Genomic DNA, 22,171 nt, shown 5'->3' with positions numbered 1-22,171 from the left:
ATGTGGGAATACTGATTAATTTTTTTTTTTTATTGCCTAGATGTGTGGACGAGCTCACAGCCCACCTGTTGTTAAGTGGTTACTGGAACCCATAGACATCTACAACGTAAATGCGCCACACACCTTGAGATATAAGTTCTAAGGTCTCAGTATATTTACAACGGCTGCCCCACCCTTCAAACCGAAACGCATTACTGCTTCATGGCAAAAATAGGCGGGGCGGTGGTATCTACCCGTGCGGACTCACAAGAGGTCCTACCACCAGTAAAATGAAAATCAATGAAAATCAACTTATTAAATCATTTCAGTTTAATAGAAAAATAAATAATACATTGCAATATAATTCGGTATCACAGAAAAAGATCGCAGACAGCGATGCCTAATAAGCTGGTAGATAATGATATAAATAATTCATGACAGGTCCAGAGACGCGAACGAATCATAAACACATTTTTTCCTTGCTGCTCTACGTCCGTATTAATTTGTATATTATCTTTCCAAATAATATTATAAGCTCAAATAGTCCACAATAATAATTCTTGTTTCCTGCTATTCAAGATGTTTACTTAAAAACTAAAATATGTAATTTTTTATTAAATATAGATGTGTTTACCCGTTTCGTAATTTATAAAATAATTTTATTTTATTTTATAATAAATAAAAAAACAAATAGACTTCTTGAAAGAAGGCTCAACTATAAAATCCAACAGTATCAATCCAACAAGTCCGCTAGCATTCTTATAATATTCGTATAATATTTATTACTCGCACGGTGATTTGCTAAGAAATTCCTCCCTTCGTTTTATTATCATTCGAGCGTCTGATAGATTTTAATTATCTTCGATTATTACTTTGTTTTCAACAGATTATTAAGTCCGATTACAATTCATGTGTTTACTTAAATTTTTAACAATTGAGACGTCTCTGTCATATTTAAAAAAAAACAGCGTCATTAATCTTTGAAAAGTAACTGAGTAAACGTGTCATCTTTATTTTCATTTTCTCAATATTGTAAAAGATCTATATTTTTTATCGGATTTTGACTATTTCAAAAGATAGATGAGGGAATAAAGAATAAAGAAAGATGAATAGAATAAAGAAATATAATAAAGAAAGATGCGTTTCGATTTGAAGGGTGGGGCAGCCGTTGTAGCTATACCTGAGACATTTGCGTTGTGGCTGTCTATGGGCTCCAGTAACCACTTAATACCAGGTGGGCTGTGAGCTCGTGCACCCATCTAAGCAATAAAACCTTTAGCACTTCAACCAGTTTGAATACGTATGTGATTATGAAATGTCGCGAGACCCGGCCTTTTGGGATCCATTGGCGCTTCCACTACTGTCGCTGTCTTTGCGCCAGCTAGCCGCAGAAAACGTTTGGAGGGACAAGTTATCTGTTCTATTGCTAGAATCTGTTTTTCGCCAATAAGAACGAATTTTCTCGCGTTTGTACCACAAAACAAATATTAAAACTACAGCCAGCAGAACAACGCCACCTGCCATCCCCAATATATCGGCCCGAAATCGAACTGAACCTGAAATAAATTAAAATGCCATTAAAATTATTATACAGTTGTGTTAGACGCTACGTAATCGCGATTCACATCATGTTTATATCCGCCTTAATTTAATCTTGAAAACTTCATATTTAATGCCTAGAACAGTGCTTCCCAACCTTTTTTCGTTCCCCTACCCCTTAAACTTTCGTTTATTAGTATGTTTCCCTGATAACTTCATACCTACTCCTGAAAATGCGTCTCTTTTCTCTTAACAAATACAAAATTGGACAGGCGCTATACAAACAAAAATATTATATTTTAACAACTCAGCACTCATAGTGTAGTGCATTAGTAAGCTATTAGTTATAAAGTTCATTTTAATCTACATATTGTAGACATAATTCATTATAATCGTGTTTATATAAGTTAACTAAGCACTTAACTAAGAATTTAAAACTTTCTTCTCAATATTTCCGCCATTTCCAATATAATTTTCACGTACTCCCAATAGCACCCCATAACCCTAAGAGGTACGCGTACGATAGATTGGGAATCACTGGCCTAGAGTGATATTAATTTTAAAGAGTTTTATTGAGTCAGTCGAAATCTACAATACGCATCAATTATTATGTAAAATTTAATTATAACAAATATGCTATCACTGAAAAGTCGGTGTACATCTATGCTGGTTTTTTTTTAAGTTAAGAGTACAATACTTTTCGAAATTATATTCCATTCGTTTGGATATTTTCTCCATTGGCCAGTTGTTCTCTCTCGCATTGCTATGTAATTGACTCACATAAATATGGATAATCGGAAAACTAGCTGAATCCTTACGTCCTTTCGTTTGATTGAGACTTTAGATAAATCTTTCTGTAGAGTTCTGACCTATGCGGCTTTATGAAATCTCACACTGTTAATATTGATCAGGATATTAGAACGAAATTACCAAAGTAAATTTATGGTCATCATTCCAAGATGCGTTTGGAAATTATCAAATTATTCAGACGTTTTTAAGTTGTCAAAAGTGACGTTTAATAACTCCGTTACAAACAAAGAAGCACACATATGTACATACCGAGTCAATAAGCGTGTTAAAAAACGTTGACCCGAAATAAGCATAATCAGTACATAATATAATCTAAATCTCATTATAATATAATTATTAATATCGACGCTTGAAAGACAAACGTGTCTTAGCGACAATAACTGCTTTATACATAAATGATAGGCAATAACCATATTTGATGCGCAAAAAATATATATTTCTAAGTCTATTAAAATCATTCAAATCCTACAGCTAGATTCGTTAAAATAGATTTTTTTTCAGGTATTTCAACTTTAAATCAGTCTACTGTAAAGTTCACGCATTGTCGCTTAGTCACGTTTGCCTTTCAAGCGTCGATATACCTAATATGTTGTCTCGCCCCTGCTTTTGGGAACTAAATCCTAAAATATACTACTACTACTAATAAAACTATTAATACTAATAAATACTACTTACTTCTTTGTTCGATGTAGAGTGTCATTATGTCTCTACTCTCCGCGGCCTCGTCGTGTAGTAGAGCAGCGCATGTCCACTCTCCTAAGTCATCATTGGTTACCGATATAATCGTCAAAGAACAATCACCATAATCTAAATCTCTGCCGGTTGTAAAAAAGTATCTGCCCAGTATTGCGCTGAAAATATTGGTTACGTTTATTTTTTTGTTTTTAATCTAATTCCACTGTATCATAAATTGTTTAAATCATTTTTTCCAACTTCATCCGCGGTTCGTGTCATTTATTACACAATTGAAAATAAGTTTAAAGCGTTCGTGGCCACAGAAAACTCAAATAAAGCGGTAAAATTCTTTATATTTTATCCATAAAGATAGGTATAGGTCGTATAGGTCGTCTTGTGAGCTCGCACGGGTAGACTCGCGATTCTCTCTCGACTCGTTTCGTTTTGAAGGATAGGGCAGGCGTTGTACTATAGAACTAAGACTAAAAACGCATGTCTAAAGGAGTGTGGCGGCATTTATTCTGTTGAGTCTATGGGCTCCTGTCACCATTCTACAACAAGTGGGCTGTGGGCTCATCCACCCATCTAAGCAATAAAAAAAAAACTAAAATTAATACCTGCGTGGGGGATTTGAACGCCGGCTTAGTCGCATCGCTCGATACGAATGCACTGGGCTTTTTAACATTTAGTCCACGATGACTTCAGAAAGTTGATAAAGTTAAGAATTTCAATTTTAAGTACTATTATTTATAGAGTTCTGGTTACGGTTTTTAGAGTATAAAACTAAAAATCTCGATGAAAACCCGCTTACCGATAAATTATAATTATAATGTAGATATTCGCGAAGATTTCAAACATTTTTTTTTGCCTATATGTGTAGACGAACTCACAGCCCACCTGGTGTTAGATGGTTAGTGGAGCTCATAGACATCTACAACGTAAATGCGCCACCCACCTTGAGATATAAGTTCTAAGGTCTCAATATAGTTACAGCGGCCGCCCCGCCCTTCAAACTGAAACGCATTATTGCTTAACGGCAGAAATAGGCAAGGTGGTGGTACCTACCCGTGCGGACTCATAAGAGGTCCTACCATCAGTAAATATTTAAACTTGATCATCGTACTTACTTTTCCTTTGTAACAGACGGATCAATGCTAATGCCAACAAATTTTGGGGACAAGAACCGACAGTATTCCAACGGTCTGTTCCCATTCGACGTTTTACAAAACAATGTAGCACTCCCATCGATCACCGTAGGGATCTCCTTTTGACTAGCCGCTAAAGGACCAGTCACACGAACTACTAATTTATCGGTAAGTTCGACTCCCATTTGCCTTCTTGGACCCATATGACAAGTCCATTCTCCGGAATCTTCATCCGTAGCGTAAGAAAACGATATACCACAATCGCCAGTTTGAAGACTTTCACCGGCATACCTACAATCGCGAAAATAATATCATAAATTTTGCAAGGCCGCTTGTATCCGTCTGTTTACTGGTGGTAGAACCTCTTGTGATTCCGCGCGGGTGGGTACCACCACCCTGCCTATTTCTGCCGTGAAGCAGTAATGCGTTTCGGTTTGAAGGGTGGGGCAGCCGTTGTAACTATACTGAGACCTTAGAACTTGTATCTCAAGGTGGGTGGCGCATTTACGTTGTGGATGTCTATGGGCTTCAGAAACCACTTAACACCAGGTGGGCTGTGAGATCGTCCACCCATCTAAGCAATAAAAAAAAAAAAAAACTCAAAGTGACTTAAAAGTGGGGGGGAGCTATTCTAGAGATGGGGCATTTAAAAGGCATATAGACCCATGAGATGTATGTAAATAGTGGTCTACAAACAGGTCTGATGGACCTGAGACCTTTACATATTAACCAGGATGTGTGGGCGAACTCGGGGCTCAGCCGGTAGAAAACAAGTTTGCTACAGTGGCGTAGCGTGGTGAGGGCGGGAGGGGGGGCGCACCCCGGGCGATACTTTTTAGGGGGCGGCAAAATTTCACAAAAAATAATAAAAATATTTGAACCATTTCATATTTTTATCGCAACTACAAATTTGGACCGATTGAACCGGCAACACCGTCTATACTGACTCGCGGGGATTCCCCGTATCTGCTCTTGCCAAAAAAATTCTAGAATTAATGTATAGTTTACATCAGAGTGAAATACCTAAATAAAAGGGCGGCAAAATTGTATTCCGCCTCGGGCGACTGACACCCACGCTACGCCACTGGTTTGCTAATAACTGCCCGAGAACCTCTGAATGATTCCTAGTATCTCCAGCAGCTGATTGGCGAATGAGTTTACCATCAGCGGTATCGCGACCCACCGAAACGATCCGACGAGAAACTCGAGCACCGAAAGTCAACCCGACCGGCGCCCTCTTCTTCGATGTAGCGAAGGCGTTCGACAAAGTCTGGCACAACGGTTTGATCTACAAACTGTACAACATGGGAGTGCCAGACAGACTCGTGCTCATCATACGAGACTTCTTGTCGAACCGTTCGTTTCGATATCGAGTAGAGGGAACTCGTTCTCGTCCCCGTCATCTGACTGCCGGAGTCCCGCAAGGCTCCGCACTCTCCCCATTACTATTTAGTTTGTATATCAACGATATACCCCGGTCTCCGGAGACCCATCTAGCGCTCTTCGCCGATGACACGGCTATCTACTACTCGTGTAGGAAGATGTCGTTGCTTCATCGGCGACTCCAGATCGCAGTAACCACCATGGGACAGTGGTTCCGGAAGTGGCGAATAGACATCAACCCCACGAAAAGTACAGCGGTACTATTCAAAAGGGGTCGCCCTCCGAATACCACTTCGAGCACCCCACTCCCCAATAGGCGCGTAAACACCTCCGCCGTTAGCCCCATCACTCTCTTTGAACAGCCCATACCGTGGGCCTCGAAGGTTAAATACCTAGGCGTCACCCTCGACAGAGGGATGACATTCCGTCCCCACGTCAAAACGGTACGCGATCGCGCCGCGTTTATACTAGGACGACTCTACCCAATGCTTTGTAGACGAAGCAAACTGTCCCTCCGTAACAAGGTAACCCTCTACAAAACTTGCATATGCCCCGTCATGACGTATGCAAGCGTAGTGTTCGCTCACGCGGCCCGCACCAACTTGAAACCCCTTCAGGTTATACAATCCCGATTCTGCAGGATAGCCGTCGGAGCACCATGGTTCCAGAGGAACGTGGACCTCCACGATGACCTGGAGCTCGACCCCGTCAGTAAGTATCTACAGTCGGCATCGCTGCGCCACTTTGAGAAGACGGCACGACATGAGAACCCTCTTGTCGTGGCCGCCGGAAACTACATACCCGATCCTGTAGACCGATTGGTAAACCGTCGACGTCGCCCAAAGCACGTCATCACGGATCCTCCTGATCCATTAACGGTGCTTTTAGGCAATACAAGCACCGGTCACCGTCCTCGTCGAACCCGTCGCTTGCAACGAAGGGCTCGACGAGCGAATTAACCCACAGACACAGCCCACTGAGTTTCTCGCCGGATCTTCTCAGTGCGTCGCGCTTCCGATCCGGTGGTAGATTCTGCGAAGCACTGCTCTTGCTAGGGCGGTGTTAGCAATTCTCCGGTTTGAGCCCCGTGAGCTCACCTACACAAGCTAGGGTAAGCTGAAATAGCCTCTCAAGACTATCAGCATAGGTAGGAAAAAAAAAAAAAGAAAAAAAAAGAAAGTCAATTAGCTGGATCCATCTGAAAGAAGTTATCGGTATAGGTACTTACTTGTACAGAAACGTGCTTGTGGCCAGGTGTTATTTTCTGTAAATCTAATCCGATCCCCACCATTTGTGTGTATGACGGAATTTAATTGAAAGAAAAGCAAATTTAATAGTCACTATCCTAAACATTTACTCACTAATCAACGACACCCCTTCCACTCCTTAAGTTGCCATGTGTATAAGTTATGCAAATGAATATCTATCTGACAAAACCAACAACTGTTTGATAATCACCAAAATAAACTGTCATCGGAGTCATCACTCCGTGGCACAGGAGTGTACTGGGTTCCGTTCGGATGTTGAAACCAACAATAGCTCAATGAAACATCAGCTCTGCACGTTATTGTGAAACCCATATCCCTTTGTACAAAGATCGTTCTACTCGCAATGCTGTCTTCATTAACTTCATTCATGATTCTTGAACCTGCAATAGAATATTCTTTATCATTCTGTTTAAAGCTAGCCCAGTCTTGTCCACATTCCGTGTGTTTTCTCACTTTCCGGCAAAAAATGTTCCAAAGTTCTTACCGGCAGACATTCTGATATAAATATGACATACGTACCTAACTTCCCTAACACTCACATGACTTGATTAACAAAATAAATGGACATTCATCAAGAATTAACATTCACTTATTGAAGACGTGACTTTGATAAAAACTAAAATATCATGATACTTTAAATACATCTATAATCGTTAATACAGATAAAAATCACAAAGTGTACATAAGTCTAACAATGATTAAAGTAAGCGTTAATTCATCATTCACGATCATTCGACTTAAAAAAAAGCTCATAATCATAATCTGCTTTTTGTTACATTTATACATATATACTTATACCTAGTCAGGTCATAAGTATTGTCACACAGTAAAAACTTTTCTTTTAGAATGCTGGCCACAAAAAAGTTTATTGAATTCGAATTTCGAATTGTTCATGAAAATAAAAATGTATACTTTTAGAATTTTACTCATTTTTAAATATGGAGTGGACGCTTAAAGAAGACCGTGTTGCAGTTATTGCGTTGCATCGTTGCGGTTACGCGCCAATTCAAATTTTTAACATACTGAAAAATTTTAATATAACCAAAAGATTCGTTCATCGTACCATCAAACGATACAATGAAGACTCTAGTGTAGATGACAGGTCAAGAAGTGGTCACCCTCGGTCTGTTAGGACTCCAACAGTGATAAAAGCTGTGAAGGCGCGAATTCAAAGAAATCCCAAACGTAAGCAGAAACTGTTAGCCCTTCAGATGGGGTTAAGCAGAACCACGGTGAAAAGGGTGTTAAATGAAGACTTAGGGCTTCGGGCATATCGAAGAAAAACAGGACATCGCTTGAATGCTCGTCTAATGGACCTGAGACTGAAGAGATGCCGCGCTTTGTTGAAGCGGTACGCGGGAAAAAAATATCGGGAAATTCTTTATTCGGATGAAAAAATTTTTACCGTAGAAGAGAGCTACAACAAACAAAATGATAAGGTGTACGCACACAGTAGTGAAGAAGCGAGCAACCGTATTCCGCGTGTCCAACGAGGTCATTTTCCATCCTCGCTCATGGTATGGTTGGGAGTTTCTTATTGGGGCTTAACAGAGGTACATTTTTGTGAGAAAGGTGTAAAAACGAATGCAGTTGTGTATCAAAATACAGTCCTGACGAACCTTGTGGAACCTGTTTCTCATACCATGTTCGATAACAGGCACTGGGTATTCCAATAAGATTCGGCGCCAGCTCATAGAGCGAAGAGCACACAAGACTGGCTGGCGGCGCGTGAAATCGACTTCATCCGGCACGAAGACTGGCCTCCTCCAGTCCAGATTTGAATCCGTTAGATTACAAGATATGGCAACACTTGGAGGAAAAGGCGTGCTCAAAGCCTCATCCCAATTTGGAGTCACTCAAGACATCCTTGATTAAGGCAGCCGCCGATATTGACATGGACCTTGTTCGTGCTGCGATAGACGACTGGCCGCGCAGCTTGAAGGCCTGTATTCAATACCACGGAGGTCATTTTGAATAAACTTTAGTGTCATAAGAATCTATGTTTTGTTAAGTTCATTTTGGTATATGAATGGTTACATAATGAATAAACTTGTTTCAATTATTTTACATTAAACATGTGACAGAATTTATGACCTGACTAGGTATATTGGTTTTGAGTTTTGTTTTATTGCGTAGACGATAATTAAAGCCTCAACGGGTGTTAAATGGTTAGCGGAGCCCTCTGAATACCGTCAATCACCTCAAGACGTGAGTTCTAAGTCTCAGATCCATAGTTTGCGACCCCCCAACCTTCAAACCGGAACGCATTACTGCTTCGCGGCAGAAATTACGGAAAAGGACCTGCGCGCTCACAAGACACCCTTTTTTTAACGCCGAGGAATCCATATACGGATACCCGTCGCGAGGGGTAACTGCCCGGGTTATGTCGGACTCCGGCGCCTCCAGAGAGGAAGAGGGAGACGAGGAAGACCAATCACAAGACACCCTATCATCAGTAATACGCAAATAATTTTTTTTGCGCGTTTCATTCTTATTACCTGTTGTCTGTCCTTCATCTTGGCAGTCATTCGTGAACAAGAATTAAATACGTATTTAATTAAGTACTTATACAAATCGCTCGACACGCTTAAATTGTACTAAAAAATCAAAATTACAAATTGACAAACCTAAATTGTATGGGGAAACCCTAATCAACGCTTGCATCGGAGTCCTCTGGTGTATTTGAGTGCCGACCCTTTCCTGAACTCCCACAGTACACCGCCACGTACCGAACACTTGTTCAGTTGGATTTTCGACCGTCATACCACAGTGCCGCATCTCGAAACCGTCCCCGTAATAACTGTGACCAAATATCGAATATTTAACAGTGCCACGCCATCCCCGTAATAGCTGTGATCAAATATCGAATCTTATACCTTTAAACGAGCAATTCTTATATATTAATATATACTTATATAATCTGAATCTCGGAAACGGCTCCAACGATTTTCATAAAATTTAGTATACAGGGGATTTCGGGGGCGACAAATCGATCTAGCTACGATTTATTTTCAGGAAATGTTGTTTTATTCGTGTTTTCAATAATCAACTCTTCCCGACATCTATTGGCGAATAATAATACTATTTTTCTTAATTGATGGCAACTAACCGCTTTAAAGACACAAGATGGCGTTATCAAAAAAAATCGGTCATCATCTTGTATGTAACAGTGTTACGACTGATTGTTAAGCGACTAAAATCACATCATCTTATGTGATATGAGACATGATATCATCTTAAGTGATAACGACAAGGCATAAAAATCAAAGAATATAGTTCAAATTTACTATTTTCATTTAAACCTCATTCATTACTTCGAGGGGTGAAAGGCTTTTGTTTAAGCGAAATTTCTCTTAATACGTGACATTTACCATTTATCTTTATAATTAAAGGTCCGTTATGTTTGGTATTAGCATCAATAATTCGATGTTTTTAAATAAACTTTAATTAAGTTTACCCCATTTAAATAGCTACAGAAGTTTTTTGTTATGGTATTTTTTCCAAATTTTATACTTTAAATAACTCTCCTGTAATGTGCCGAAATGTCGCTTAAACCAAATAGTCTTTCACCCCCTGACTTATACAATAGATGTGTATCTAACTGAAGGGGAGTAGCCGTATTGGACACATTCACATTATAGATTTTATTGATGCAAGCTTTGTCGACATTATTGGAATCTATCAATTTATTTAAATATTAATCTCTCAAAGATCAAACGGATACCTCAAGATCTACTAGATCCAATTCCAATGACAATTTATTAAAATTTTGATTACTTATTAATAATAATACAAAGTTTGATAAAAGAATTTTTAAAACCTATGTTTACTGCTCAATTATTGAGAAGAACGTTTTATTAAATTATAATATATGTCCGCAGATCCAAATATTTTTAAATTTATTTCTGTCGTGAAGCAGTAATGCGTTTCGGTTTGAAGGGTGGGGCAGTCGTTGTAACTACATATACTGAGACCTTAGAACTTATATCTCAAGGTGGGTGGATTTACGTTGCAGATGTCTATGTGCTCCAGTAACCCCTTAAGACCAGGTGGGCTGTGAGCTCGTCCACCCACCTAAGCAATAAATAAAAATTAGCTGTCCTCAACTTTGTCCTGTATTTATATCAAAGTGAAAAACATTTAAAATTAGCTGAATACCTGTGCGCACCGTCGCTCAAGCCGTTCATAATATTATAACCAACATGTTCCGTTATCTTTTGGAAACGACAAAATGTGATATTCTTCTGTGTATGCAATATGTTGCAGTACAAATGTAACTTCTTAGCATTCGTATCTTGTACGTATCCCGTGTCCAAACTTTCAACTAAAAATCATATAGGAATCAAAACAAAAACGTGCAACAACTGAATTTCATTATATAATAAATAAATAAAACTTTTTGTATAATATAACATACAATACAAAACACAACTACACAGATTTCTAAGAAATTGTGGATTATCAATAATAGCTCTATTATTTCACAACGAAATTGTATTTATACGTAATTGTGTCTATCATTTTAATAAAATATTATCATGATCCTTATCAGAACATCACTGGGTTGGGATACTCTGTACACAACTTTATTTGTGAAGAAATAGGTATAATACATGTAAACCATGGTTGATTGATGAAGATTAAATTTTAGTCATTGATGGGCCCTCATTTGAGTTCTCGTACAAAACAGAAATGGTTCTGGGATGAACGCTCCCACCCACGGCGTTTCTTGAACTTCATGAATTTTATTATTATCATCTCTGATCAATCGAAAATTGAAAAGAGTCCGCTGTGGAAGGCAACAAATTTGATGCTTACTCAACACTATTGATACCAATGAGCGCCAGTGACCTCTTACTACCAAGGAAGTCGAAAGGTCGTCTACTTCGTAAATGTACCTGTGTACATTTATAGCGAAACTCACCTTCCACCTCAACTTTGGTGTTGGCTTGTACTTCTGCTACTTGTCCTGGCAGACCAAGGACAACATTCCAGTTCCCTTGAACCGCTCTCGTGGTCCGATCCAAAGTCACGCTGCAGTGTCCAGGCACAAACGAAATATCAGAAAAGGGCTGTTCAACCAAACAGTAGGCGCTGTTGAGCGTAGTGAGATCAACATGAGTGTGCCTTTCCCCGTCTTGTAGAGCTATTGTTGTTGGATGGTATTCTGGTATTTCAGCTGTGAGGTTTTAACAATTTGTTTTTAGTCAGTCTCAATATTTTTTGTTCAGTGACATTTAAGGATCGAAAGATTGCTTGTGGCCCTAAGGCCTTTTCAGTTGCACCAGGACAGATGGCCAACTTGGGCTGGAGTGAGATTTGCTCACAGCTGCACAAACACCTGGGAAGGAAACCTAACAGTTCGTTGGGAACTGCTTCGGGAATGCATCTACTACCAGATATGTGGACCCGCACGGGTAAGTACCATCAGCCGGTCTATTTATACCGCAGAACAGTCATAAGCTCCGCTTTGAAGGGTGGAACCGCCGCGCCGTGATATAAGACAGCATGATAACCCACCCATACGAGCTTACAATACACCCTGCTATCAGTAAGTGCCGCCTGTCCACGATCGTTGACGCGTAGTATTTTTTTTATAAAAAATGGTACCTGCGGGCTTTTTTTTATTGCTTAGATGGCTGGACGAGCTCACAGCCCACCTGGTGTTAAGTGGTTACTGGAGCCCATAGACATCTATCTACAACGTAAATGCGCCAACCACCTTGAGATATAAGTTCTAAGGTCTCAAGTATAGTTACAACGGCTGCCCCACTCTTCAAACCGAAACGCATTACTACTTCACGGCAGAAATAAGCAGGGGGGTGGTACGTGGTACCTACCCGCGCGGACTCACAAGAGTCCTACCACTTGTAATTACGTAAATTATAATTGATTCGAACATCGGCATAATTGCTTAGCTCAATATGAATACCTACACCGAGCATCTTATCCTTCAGGCCAAGACGACGTCAAATTAACAATCGACGTCGATGAACATTGTTAGCGGTAGCCTTGCATCATATCTATTAATTCTGATCGCGCAGGAACCAGTCACCGTTGACGCCCTAGACACGTCCTTACGGAGCCATCAGATCCAATAACCCTTGCATTAGACACCTTTAGCTCTAACACTAGGAGTAGGGACCCCGGTAACCGTACTCGTCGAACTCGACAAAGAGGTCGACGTGCAACCTAACCCATGCATCAGCCCGCTGCGTTTCTCGCCGGATCTTCTCAGCAAGTTGCGATGCCGATCCGATAGTAGGTTCATTCGCGAAGCAGCTACTCTTGATTTGTTAGGTCTCCCTTGGAGGCACTCGGGTAGCTGTTAGCAAATCCCACCCCTCCTGGCTAAACACTTGCTCGCCTGCCATAGTATTAGAGCTGAAGGCATCTAATGCAAAGGTTATTGGATCTGATGGATCCGTAAGGACGTGTCTAGGGCGTCGACGGTGACTGGCTCCTGCATGATCAGGATTCGGGGAGTAGTCAGCGGCGGCAACGATAAGGCGATTATCATGACGCATAGCCTTATCGAAGTATCGTTCCGACACTGACTTCATGTATTTCCGAATTGATTCGAGGCCCAGGTCGTCGTGTATGTCAACGTTCCTCAAGAACCACGGAGCCCCGACTGCTAACCTACAAAAGCGGGATTGTAGGGATTGGAGGGTGTCTATGTGTGTGCGGGCCGCGTGAGCGAACACCACACTCGCGTAAGTCATGACGGGTCTTATGCAAGTTTTGTAAAGTGTCACCTTGTTCCGAAGGGACATTTTACTCCGCTTACAGATCATGGGGTAGAGTCTACCGAGAATAAACGCGGCACGGTCACGGACTGATTTTATATGCGGGCGGAATGTCATCGATGCATCCAGGGTAACGCCCAGGTACTTGACCTTCCTGGCCCAGGGTATGGGTTGTCTAAAGAGAGTAATCGGGGGTGTGAGATTCCTCCTCCTAATCCGGGAGGAAATCCGTGTGGAGCTTCCCCTCTGAAATAGCACCGCAGTACTTTTCGCTGGGTTGATGTCTATGCGCCATTTTCGGAACCACTGTCCTAGGGCTAGGGCTGCGCTCTGAAGCTTCTTCGCGATTAGGGACTTATTTCTACTAGAATATTAAACAGTCGTGTCGTCGGCGAATAAAGCTAAATGGGTCGGCGGCGACCGGGGAATGTCGTTGACGAATAAGCTAAATAGGAGGGGTGAGAGGACAGAGCCTTGCGGGACTCCAGCTGTGAGAGGTCGTGGGGAGGAGCGGGTTGCCTCGACTCGATATCGAAAAGAGCGGTTCGACAAGAAGTCCCGTATGATGAGCACGAGACTATCCGGCACGCCCATGTTGAATAGTTTGAAAATCAAACCATTATGCCAGACTTTGTCGAACGCTTTTGCGACATCGAAGAAGAGAGCTCCCGTGTATAACGGTTTTGGTCGATTAAGCCCCACAAGAATGTGCTCCGTGAGGCGGTGCACCTGTTGAACGCATGAGTGATTTGTACGGAATCCGAATTGTTCATCGATGAGAATGCCCTTGAATGAGACGAAGTCTCTGAGGCGTTTGTAAAGCAGACGCTCATACAGTTTGCCTAGAGACATGAGGAAGCTAATCGGGCGGTAGCTCGTCGGATGATTTTTTGGTTTACCGGGTTTATGTATGCCGATAACGTCCGCTTCTTTCCACACCGCGGGAAAGATACAGTTCGCCATAGCGGCATTGAAAATAGATGCCAACATCACGATGAGTTGGACGGGTAGAAGTTTAATAACGCGGTTAGATATACCGTCGGAACCGGGAGCCTTGCGAGGACGTACGTCTTTGATCAAGTCTTTAACTTCTATCGGGGTGACGGGTGGTAACGCATCCGAGGGTGGCAAGGAGGCTCTGCGTTCTACCTCACTGTCTACTAATTCTACATGAACACGGTCCACGGATTGAGTGCTGGGCGTGCACTGGGTTTGCAATGTATCGGCCAGCAGCTCTGCTTTTTCGTCATCATCGAACCCTGCGAGTCGGCCTGAGAGGCCTACGAGGGGGGGCATAGTTACTACCGTATCCGATTTGAGAGTACGAGCTAAGCGGTAGTAAGACCTTTGGGAGGGCGCGAGTCCTTCTAAGAAATCAGACCATCTGGCATCTCGGACTTCGGCGATGCGAGACTTTACGTCGCGTTGTAGGGCACGCATTCGAATACGATTTTCCGCGGTAGGATACCTGTCGTAGGCGCGTATCGAGGCGTTCTTAGCTCTAAGGAGTTCCCTAATATCGTCGGACAATTTGATGCGGTGAAGGAAGTCCTCCGCTACAACTTGTTTCGATGATCTATCTAATGTCGAGGTGATGTGTGACGTTAAGATGTCTATGGCTTCAGCGGTATCCTGAGGAGACGGGGTAGAGTCCGGGTTAAACGGGAGCGATGGTGGATCAGATTCAGCCAGGCTGATGCCCAGCGTGTGCCAATCCACCACAGTCCTCGTGACGGGAACGGAATCGGGAGCGCGACCGAGCTTCATAACGACGGGACGGTGGTCTGAATCTAACTCTGAAACTACTTCGATCGAGTGTAAGCGCAGAGTTACGTTTTTTAATAACGCTATGTCGAGTATATCCGGGCGATGCGCGATATTTAGCGGGTAGTGAGTCGGGGTTAGCGGAGCGACGATATCGAAGGCGAAATCATCGACTAACGCGTCAAGCCGCCTGCCATTCGGGGTTGTGGTGTGTGAGTTCCACCTGATGTGTTTACAATTTAGGTCGCCCGCCAGAATGACAGAGCTCCCCATGCCGAGCAGCGCCTCGATATCACTGCTTAGAACGATCTTATCCGGTGGAAGATAAACGGACGCGATAACGATCGGCGCGTGTCCCGTCAGTGAGATTCGGCACACTGATGCTTCGATATTAGCGAGCGCGGGAGGATCGAGCGGGACGCAATGCAGGGCTCTTCTATAGTAAATGACGGTACCACCACCACGGGCAGAGAGCCTGTCATTCCTGACCATGTTATAGTTCACGATTTTAGGGTCACGGCGCGCGGGCTTAAGTAGGGTCTCCTGCACTAAAAAGATATCAATTTGATGGTCACGCAAAAAGTCAGAAACCTGATCACGTTGATTTGCGAGACCGTAAGCGTTAAAAAATCCTATCGTTACGGATAGGGGCTTTATTCTACTTATATACGCCATTGATTACCGGCGGAGTGAGGGGAGGACGTACGTATTTAATGACGCGTATACGTCGGCGTATTCCTGCACAACGGCGATAAAGTGTTGTGCAGTGGAGGCAGCGCGAATGGCGTCGCCCAAAGCGTTAACGCGCTCAAAGTTGATCGACTGAAAGAAGTCGATCGCTAAAGCGAGATTGTCGGACGCGGTCGGAGGGCAAGTCGCGGGAGGGGGACGAGTCGCGGGGGCGGGACGAATCGCGGAGGAGGGAGTTGTAGCCGTGTTCGTGTACGGCAGCGGTTTCGCCCAGGCCGAGACCCTGGGCATCGCCGCCGGAACGACTGCCTTTACGTTAGCCTGCGACGCAGAGGGTGCCGAGGCTTTGATGTCTGGGCCGGAAGCTCGGAGGCGGTTTTGGCGGGCGACGCGGCGATTTATTTTCGGGGCTCGGGGGCATCCGCGGTAATTTGCGGGGTGACCCTGTGTTCGACACAGGACGCAGCTAGGCGGTTCCGTCGCGGTTTTTTTATCGCGATTGCATAGGGCCGTGGTGTGATCGCCTAAACATTTGACGCATCGGGGGCGCGCGTGACAGTTACGGGAAGAGTGCCCGTACAATTGACAGTTATGGCACTGGCTAGGAGTGCCTTTTTTATGGGGGGCTTCGACAGCGATACCAGAGAGCCTACAGACGGTCTGTGTGTTAAAGATTTTCTTACCCTCGGGGGTAGGCTGGAGAGCGACTAGAACCATATTATATGGCTCCCTACCGCGACCGGTGTGCATACGGTGCACAGAATTCACTGGTAGGCCTTGTTCTAACAGGTCGACTTTTACGAGCTCTACATCTAACTCTTTAGGGATTCCGCGTATTACAACGCGGAGTTCGCGCTCCTCCTGAAGCGTATAAGTGTGGAAGCTTACACGCTCCTTACGGAGGTAAGAGGTGAGGGCCCTATGGTCATCAGATGAATGCACCTTTATTTGGATGCCGTTCGCGAGGTTACGGGCATTCGTGAAATTGATATTTTTGGCCTTAAGGGCCAGAGAAACTCGATCCCAAGCTGCCTTCTCTTGAAGGATACCGGAGGAGGGGACTGGGTTTTATTTTGTGCCACCGGACGCGGCGACGGACTGGCACGGGCTGGAGGCGCAACGGGAGTCTGGGGGCGGGGGCGCGACGCGTTCGCGGCTTTGCTAATTTTAGCGGCTGCGGGAGCTCGAGACTCCGCGGCACGCTTCTTACGGCGCGACGGAGGCCGCGGATGATCGCACAGCTGGAACGGTGGCCACGGAGGACGACGCAGCAGTTTTACTCGCCAGTATAGGCGACGCAGGAACGGCAGGCTCGACGGAGGCTGCGGTGCTCGATGCAGAAGCTTTGCACGCAGGTACAGGCGACGCAGGAGCAGCGAGGTCGGCGGAGTCCACGAGAGGGCTTGCTGTGTGGTCGGCCTTGAAGGCCAGAAACTCGGAAGTGAGCTTTGGGTAGCGAAGCCGGAGAAATTCCGCGAATACAGCGTCCATTATGGATACGTGCCCAGGTGGAGCTGCCCCGGGACTTTGAATACACTCGCCTTGCGGCGAGGCCCCAACTTCTCGGAACTGAGCGGTTCTATTGAACACAGGTGGCGATGCGTCGTGATTACTACAGGACAAAGAAAAAACACAACAAAACAGGAATAACAAAAAGAAACAAAACAAATAAACACTTCCTGGAAAACGGTTTGTCGGCAGATGTACCACGAACACAGGCCGCGCGAACAATGGCCGGGCTAACAAAAGCCGGGCGAACAAAGGCCGGGCGATCGAGTGGTCGATGGGCACGTCCGCACGTGACGGGTGCCTCTATCGGAATGAATTGTCAATACTTTCAAAAGATGGTAAAAACTAATTGAATATAAACTTCGATCAGCTATTATCAAAAAATAAATTGGTGTACGATCAATCAATTATATTTTTATCGACGTAACGTAAACGATTAAAACATCAAACCTGAACCTGAAGTTCAGACTATGTGTTTCAAGGTGATCTGTTGACCGATAAGAAAAGTAACATTTGTCAGGGCGACGTGCAAAGTCAAATTGAAATCGGATTTTTTTGGCTCAAAAATTTTATCGCAGACTTGTATTACCAGAATACGATTCAATTTTCACGGCTTCTCTTCAAATATTGAATTATATTATATTACAAACAAGACTAAGTCAGCGGTTTTATTAGCAGTTTCCTAAGTCAACGGTTTTATTAGCAGTTTCCTAAGTCAACGCTTTTATTAGCAGCTTTCTAAGTAAGCGGTTTTGTTTTTGTTTTAATAGAAATCTCAAAAGAGTTTCACCTTGAACATACACTTCAGACCATCCAGTTATAGAATCATTTCCTCTAGTAGCAGTTAACCTCCATCTGCCTTCGTCTTCTTTAATTATGTTACGGACTCTCACACCGCATCCATCGCTCCAACTTTCGTATCTAAAATAAAACTTGGCAATTCAGTTTCAGTCATCGCAATTTTAATGGTTTAACACCAAATCTTTCAAGACTCTAAATCAATTATTTATATTAAGCAAAATTAAATGAAACACGCCTTGAAATGAACGGTAAAATGATTTTCCTTTCGTAAATATCTCTAATTATCCCACACTCAGATTCAACTCAGGCGACGTGGCAATAGAAAGCGTCTTTCCCCGAAACATGTCTTATCGGATCCCCAGGATCCGCTCTGGGTCAACTAACCCATAGACACAACCCACTGAGTTTCTCAGTGGGTCGCAACCTCGATCCCGTGGTAGCCAACTCTCTCAGACAGCCCCGTGAGCTCACCTATAAGCCATTGTAAAGCTGGAATAGCTATTTAGGCTACCAGCGAAACCAGGAACCTTTCCTGGAAACCTTCACAAAAACCTTTCGTAGAGTGTAAAGCTATACCAAAATTAGATACAGTCCGATGAATGGTTTATAAACGCATACAGAACAAACATACAAATGTTCAGTTGTATATATAGGTAACTTTTTTTTTTTTTTTTTTATTGCCCTTGTAGGCAGACGAGCATACGGCCCACCTGATGGTGAGTGGTTACCGTCGCCCATGGAATTCAGCAATGCCAGGGGCAGAGCCAAGCCGCTGCCTACCGCTTAATACTCTCCACAAGCCTCGTTTGAAGAAGGACATGTCATAGCGCTCGGGAAACACCGTGGAGGGGAGCTCATTCCATAGCCGGATGGTACGTGGCAAAAAAGACCTCTGGAAACGCACTGTAGATGACCGCAGTGGCTCCAGGTAGTATGGATGAACTCTACTCCGGTGGCGGGAGGTGCGATGGTAAAAACGAGATGCCGGTATCATCTCGAACAATTCCTCAGAGCACTCCCCATGGAACATACGGTACAAAATACAGAGGGAACCGAAGTCCCTCCGCAGACCCAGAGGTTCCAAACGATCCGTGAGACCGGGATTATCGACAATCCGAACGGCCCTCCTCTGTATGGAGTCAAATGGAAGAAGCTGGTATTTGGGAGCCCCGGCCCAGAGATGGGAGCAGTACTCCACGCGAGGCCGGACTTGTGCTTTATAAAGCAAAAGCCTTTGTCCAGGCGTGAAGTACCGCTTCGCTCTGTTGAGGACTCCCAGCATTTTGGACGCCAACTTGGCTTTGCCTTCCAAATGACTCCGAAACTGGACATCGCTCGAAATGTCGACCCCAAGTATCCCAATACTCTCGGAAGGTTGCAGGGATACTCCTTGGAATTGCGGCGCCATGACAAAGGGGTCCTTCTTCGCAGTGAACGCGCAAACTTGTGACAACTGACAACTTGGCCACACTTAAAACGAACATGGTGGTTTGAACATGAAAATATTACAAAATACACATCCACATTTAATATAATATACGTTTTAAACATATTTCACTATTTAACCAAAAATGTGTTCTTTTATAAGTCGAACCTTCTTATCCTTGTAATCTTTGAAAGTTTGCGTACTAAATGGTCAATGTCAAAAAATATTGTATCTAACTGACCTGTTTTGAGGGGGCTGGCGAACATCAAACGTGACGCCTTTTGGCGTTGTGACCGAACAAGATTGCTGGTTTACCAACTCTCTGTTCAGTTTTAAAAGAGCTTCATGTCCCTTTGCTACTCTTAATTCATATGGCGACCCTAATCCTCGTTGCATTAAGTATAAGTTACCTAATCTCACGTCAAATGTTGCTATCTGAGTAAATCCATGATGAATCCAAATAGACACTAAAACGAATTTAGCACTTAGTCAATAAAAAATTGCATGCTGGTCAATTTTGTATTTTCTTTTAATTAGAAATTAAGCATTGTTTTTGTTGTTTCTGGAGTTTATTGTGTAAAAAATAACCAACATTTAATTTCTGATTTTACATAATAAGCTTTTTGAAATTATGTTCCCTTTATAAGTCTCATTAAGTTAATCATATAATAACTTACCTAGGAGTGCAATAATAAAATCCTTCATTGTTTTTTAGATTCCAAAAAATCAAATTATGCGAGCTTAAAATAGCACATTGTCTGTCTGTAAACATCAGCTAGACTGGAAAAAATTAGCAGACTAAACTTAATTTATCGACTAGTTATCACTGTATTAATCACTCGCTATTGCTTCATCTGATGTACGATAGCTCTTATGTTAATTATTATTCTATAAAACTTGATAATCATGATTACGTTCACGAATCAACACGATTTTAGGATTAAGATTGTTTCATAGAAACAAAAAAAAGTTATTCTGTATTATTTTATTTGAGGGTTGTATTATAAAAGGCTGCAGTACAGTCCTTTAAACGTTGAAGCCAGTTATCAATAGAAGCACGCACTCCAAATTATCATGGCGTTTAGAGCAAGCCATACTCTCTAAAACTGACCAAAAATCATAATCCAGCGGATTAAGATCGACGGCCAGTCTTCAGCTCTGATGAAGTCCGAAACGTTCGTTTCCAACCAAGACTGCGTAGACCGAGCTTTATGACCTGGCGCCGAGTCTTGCTGGAAGGACCGTTCTTGATTATTGAACATGGTGTTGTTAAGGGGCTTCACTACCTTCCCAAGAACGGTATCTTGATACACTTGTGCCGATGTTTTGATACTTTTTTCACAAAAGTATGGCTCAGTCACTCCTTCATAGCTAATACCCCACCCAACCATCACTGAAGTCGCATAGTGCCCACGTTGCACTCTGTCGACTAATTGGGAAGCTTCCTTAGAGCTTTGAGCATATATACGGTAATTTTGTTTGTTAAAATGTTACTCAATTGTAAAAAATTTCTGCTCCGTAAACAAAAAATTTCTATGACCTCTCTTTGCGTACCGCTTCAGTAGTTGTTTCGATTTTACCACCCTATTCTCTTTTAAATTATCAGTTAAGAAATGACCAGTACGTCTCTTATAGGCTGAAAGTCCTAAGTCATCTTTTAAAATACGTGACATGGTTCTAGGTGCTATCTTCATCTCCCGAGATAAAATCCTTTGCTTTCGGACAGGATTTCCTCGAATTCTTTCCCTTACTGCTTTGACCACCTTTCTCGTACGAACACTACGTGGACGGCCAGATCTTTTTCTGTCACAAACAGAGGAGGTCTCATTGCACCTATTAATAGCCCGGTACACAAACATTTTACTAATACCAAGCGTATGGAGAGTTTTAAAAATTGCATTTGGCTCCATACTTACTTTGTGTAATGCAATCACAGCGATTCGGTTCTCTTTATCACCCCACTCCATTTTAATATCGCAAAATATTGTACAATGTATTGGCGCCAAAATGAGAAAACTCAATGAGCAATCATATAAAAATGACAGATTCCAAATTCAAATGTAATATTTTGTTTATTTTTAATTGTAACAGTATTTATGGCCAGACTAAGTAGGTATGTGTGTATGACCACCCTGATATCCTTATATTTTCCGAAATTCTGGTAAAATTTGTCTTGTCGAAGGCTCGTACATCCTGCGATACCACATCAGTAAAAGTGCAAAGATTTCTGCCCCACTGTATTTTGACTCCGGATCAGAGATGTTTAAAAAATCGTACTCGTGCAATAGAGCAAGAGCCCGCAACGGCCAGACCTTCGTTATTTTATAAAAGCTGAAAGTTTCTCTGTGTGTCTCCACCACAGGTAAAAACGACCCGCGACTATAAGAGTTTCGATTGTGGTTACTTGGGCAGGTAAGGCAGTAAAGGGATATA

At 42.8% G+C, this 22,171-nt stretch overlaps 2 protein-coding genes across 2 annotated transcripts in view; both read right to left on the bottom strand.

The window, feature by feature from the left end:
- The window catches only part of LOC114249720 (TIP41-like protein), a 110,525-nt gene that overhangs the window by 81,713 nt on the left and 6,641 nt on the right, over positions 1–22,171 (bottom strand). The gene's annotated exons all lie outside the window — the stretch shown is intronic.
- On the bottom strand, positions 292–20,720 carry LOC114247094 (uncharacterized). The gene is made up of 10 exons (XM_028179943.2): positions 20,416–20,720; positions 19,980–20,205; positions 18,302–18,432; positions 11,724–11,978; positions 10,958–11,123; positions 9,427–9,599; positions 6,990–7,179; positions 4,131–4,439; positions 3,004–3,179; positions 292–1,535 (listed from the first exon to the last, which is right to left on the bottom strand). Exons 1-10 carry the CDS (start codon positions 20,441–20,443, stop codon positions 1,288–1,290), a joined length of 1,902 nt encoding a protein of 633 aa, XP_028035744.2. The 5' UTR covers positions 20,444–20,720; the 3' UTR covers positions 292–1,287.

This window comes from Bombyx mandarina, chromosome 13 (assembly GCF_030267445.1).
Source record: "Bombyx mandarina strain Sakado chromosome 13, ASM3026744v2".
Classification (NCBI taxonomy): domain Eukaryota; kingdom Metazoa; phylum Arthropoda; class Insecta; order Lepidoptera; family Bombycidae; genus Bombyx; species Bombyx mandarina.
Note: the sequence above shows the minus strand (reverse complement) of the source record. Positions and strands in the feature narration are given on the sequence as shown.

Bases quoted from the DNA above. Each gene is read 5' to 3' on its own strand.
- LOC114247094 (XM_028179943.2), bottom strand. From the start codon at position 20,443: ATGAAGGATTTTATTATTGCACTCCTAG. The intron at 4,440-6,989 runs GTGATTATCAAA...TCGCGATTGTAG, and splicing joins TCCGATGACAGTTTATTTTG to GTATGCCGGTGAAAGTCTTC. The intron at 3,180-4,130 runs GTAAGTACGATG...CAATATTTTCAG, and splicing joins CCGTCTGTTACAAAGGAAAA to CGCAATACTGGGCAGATACT.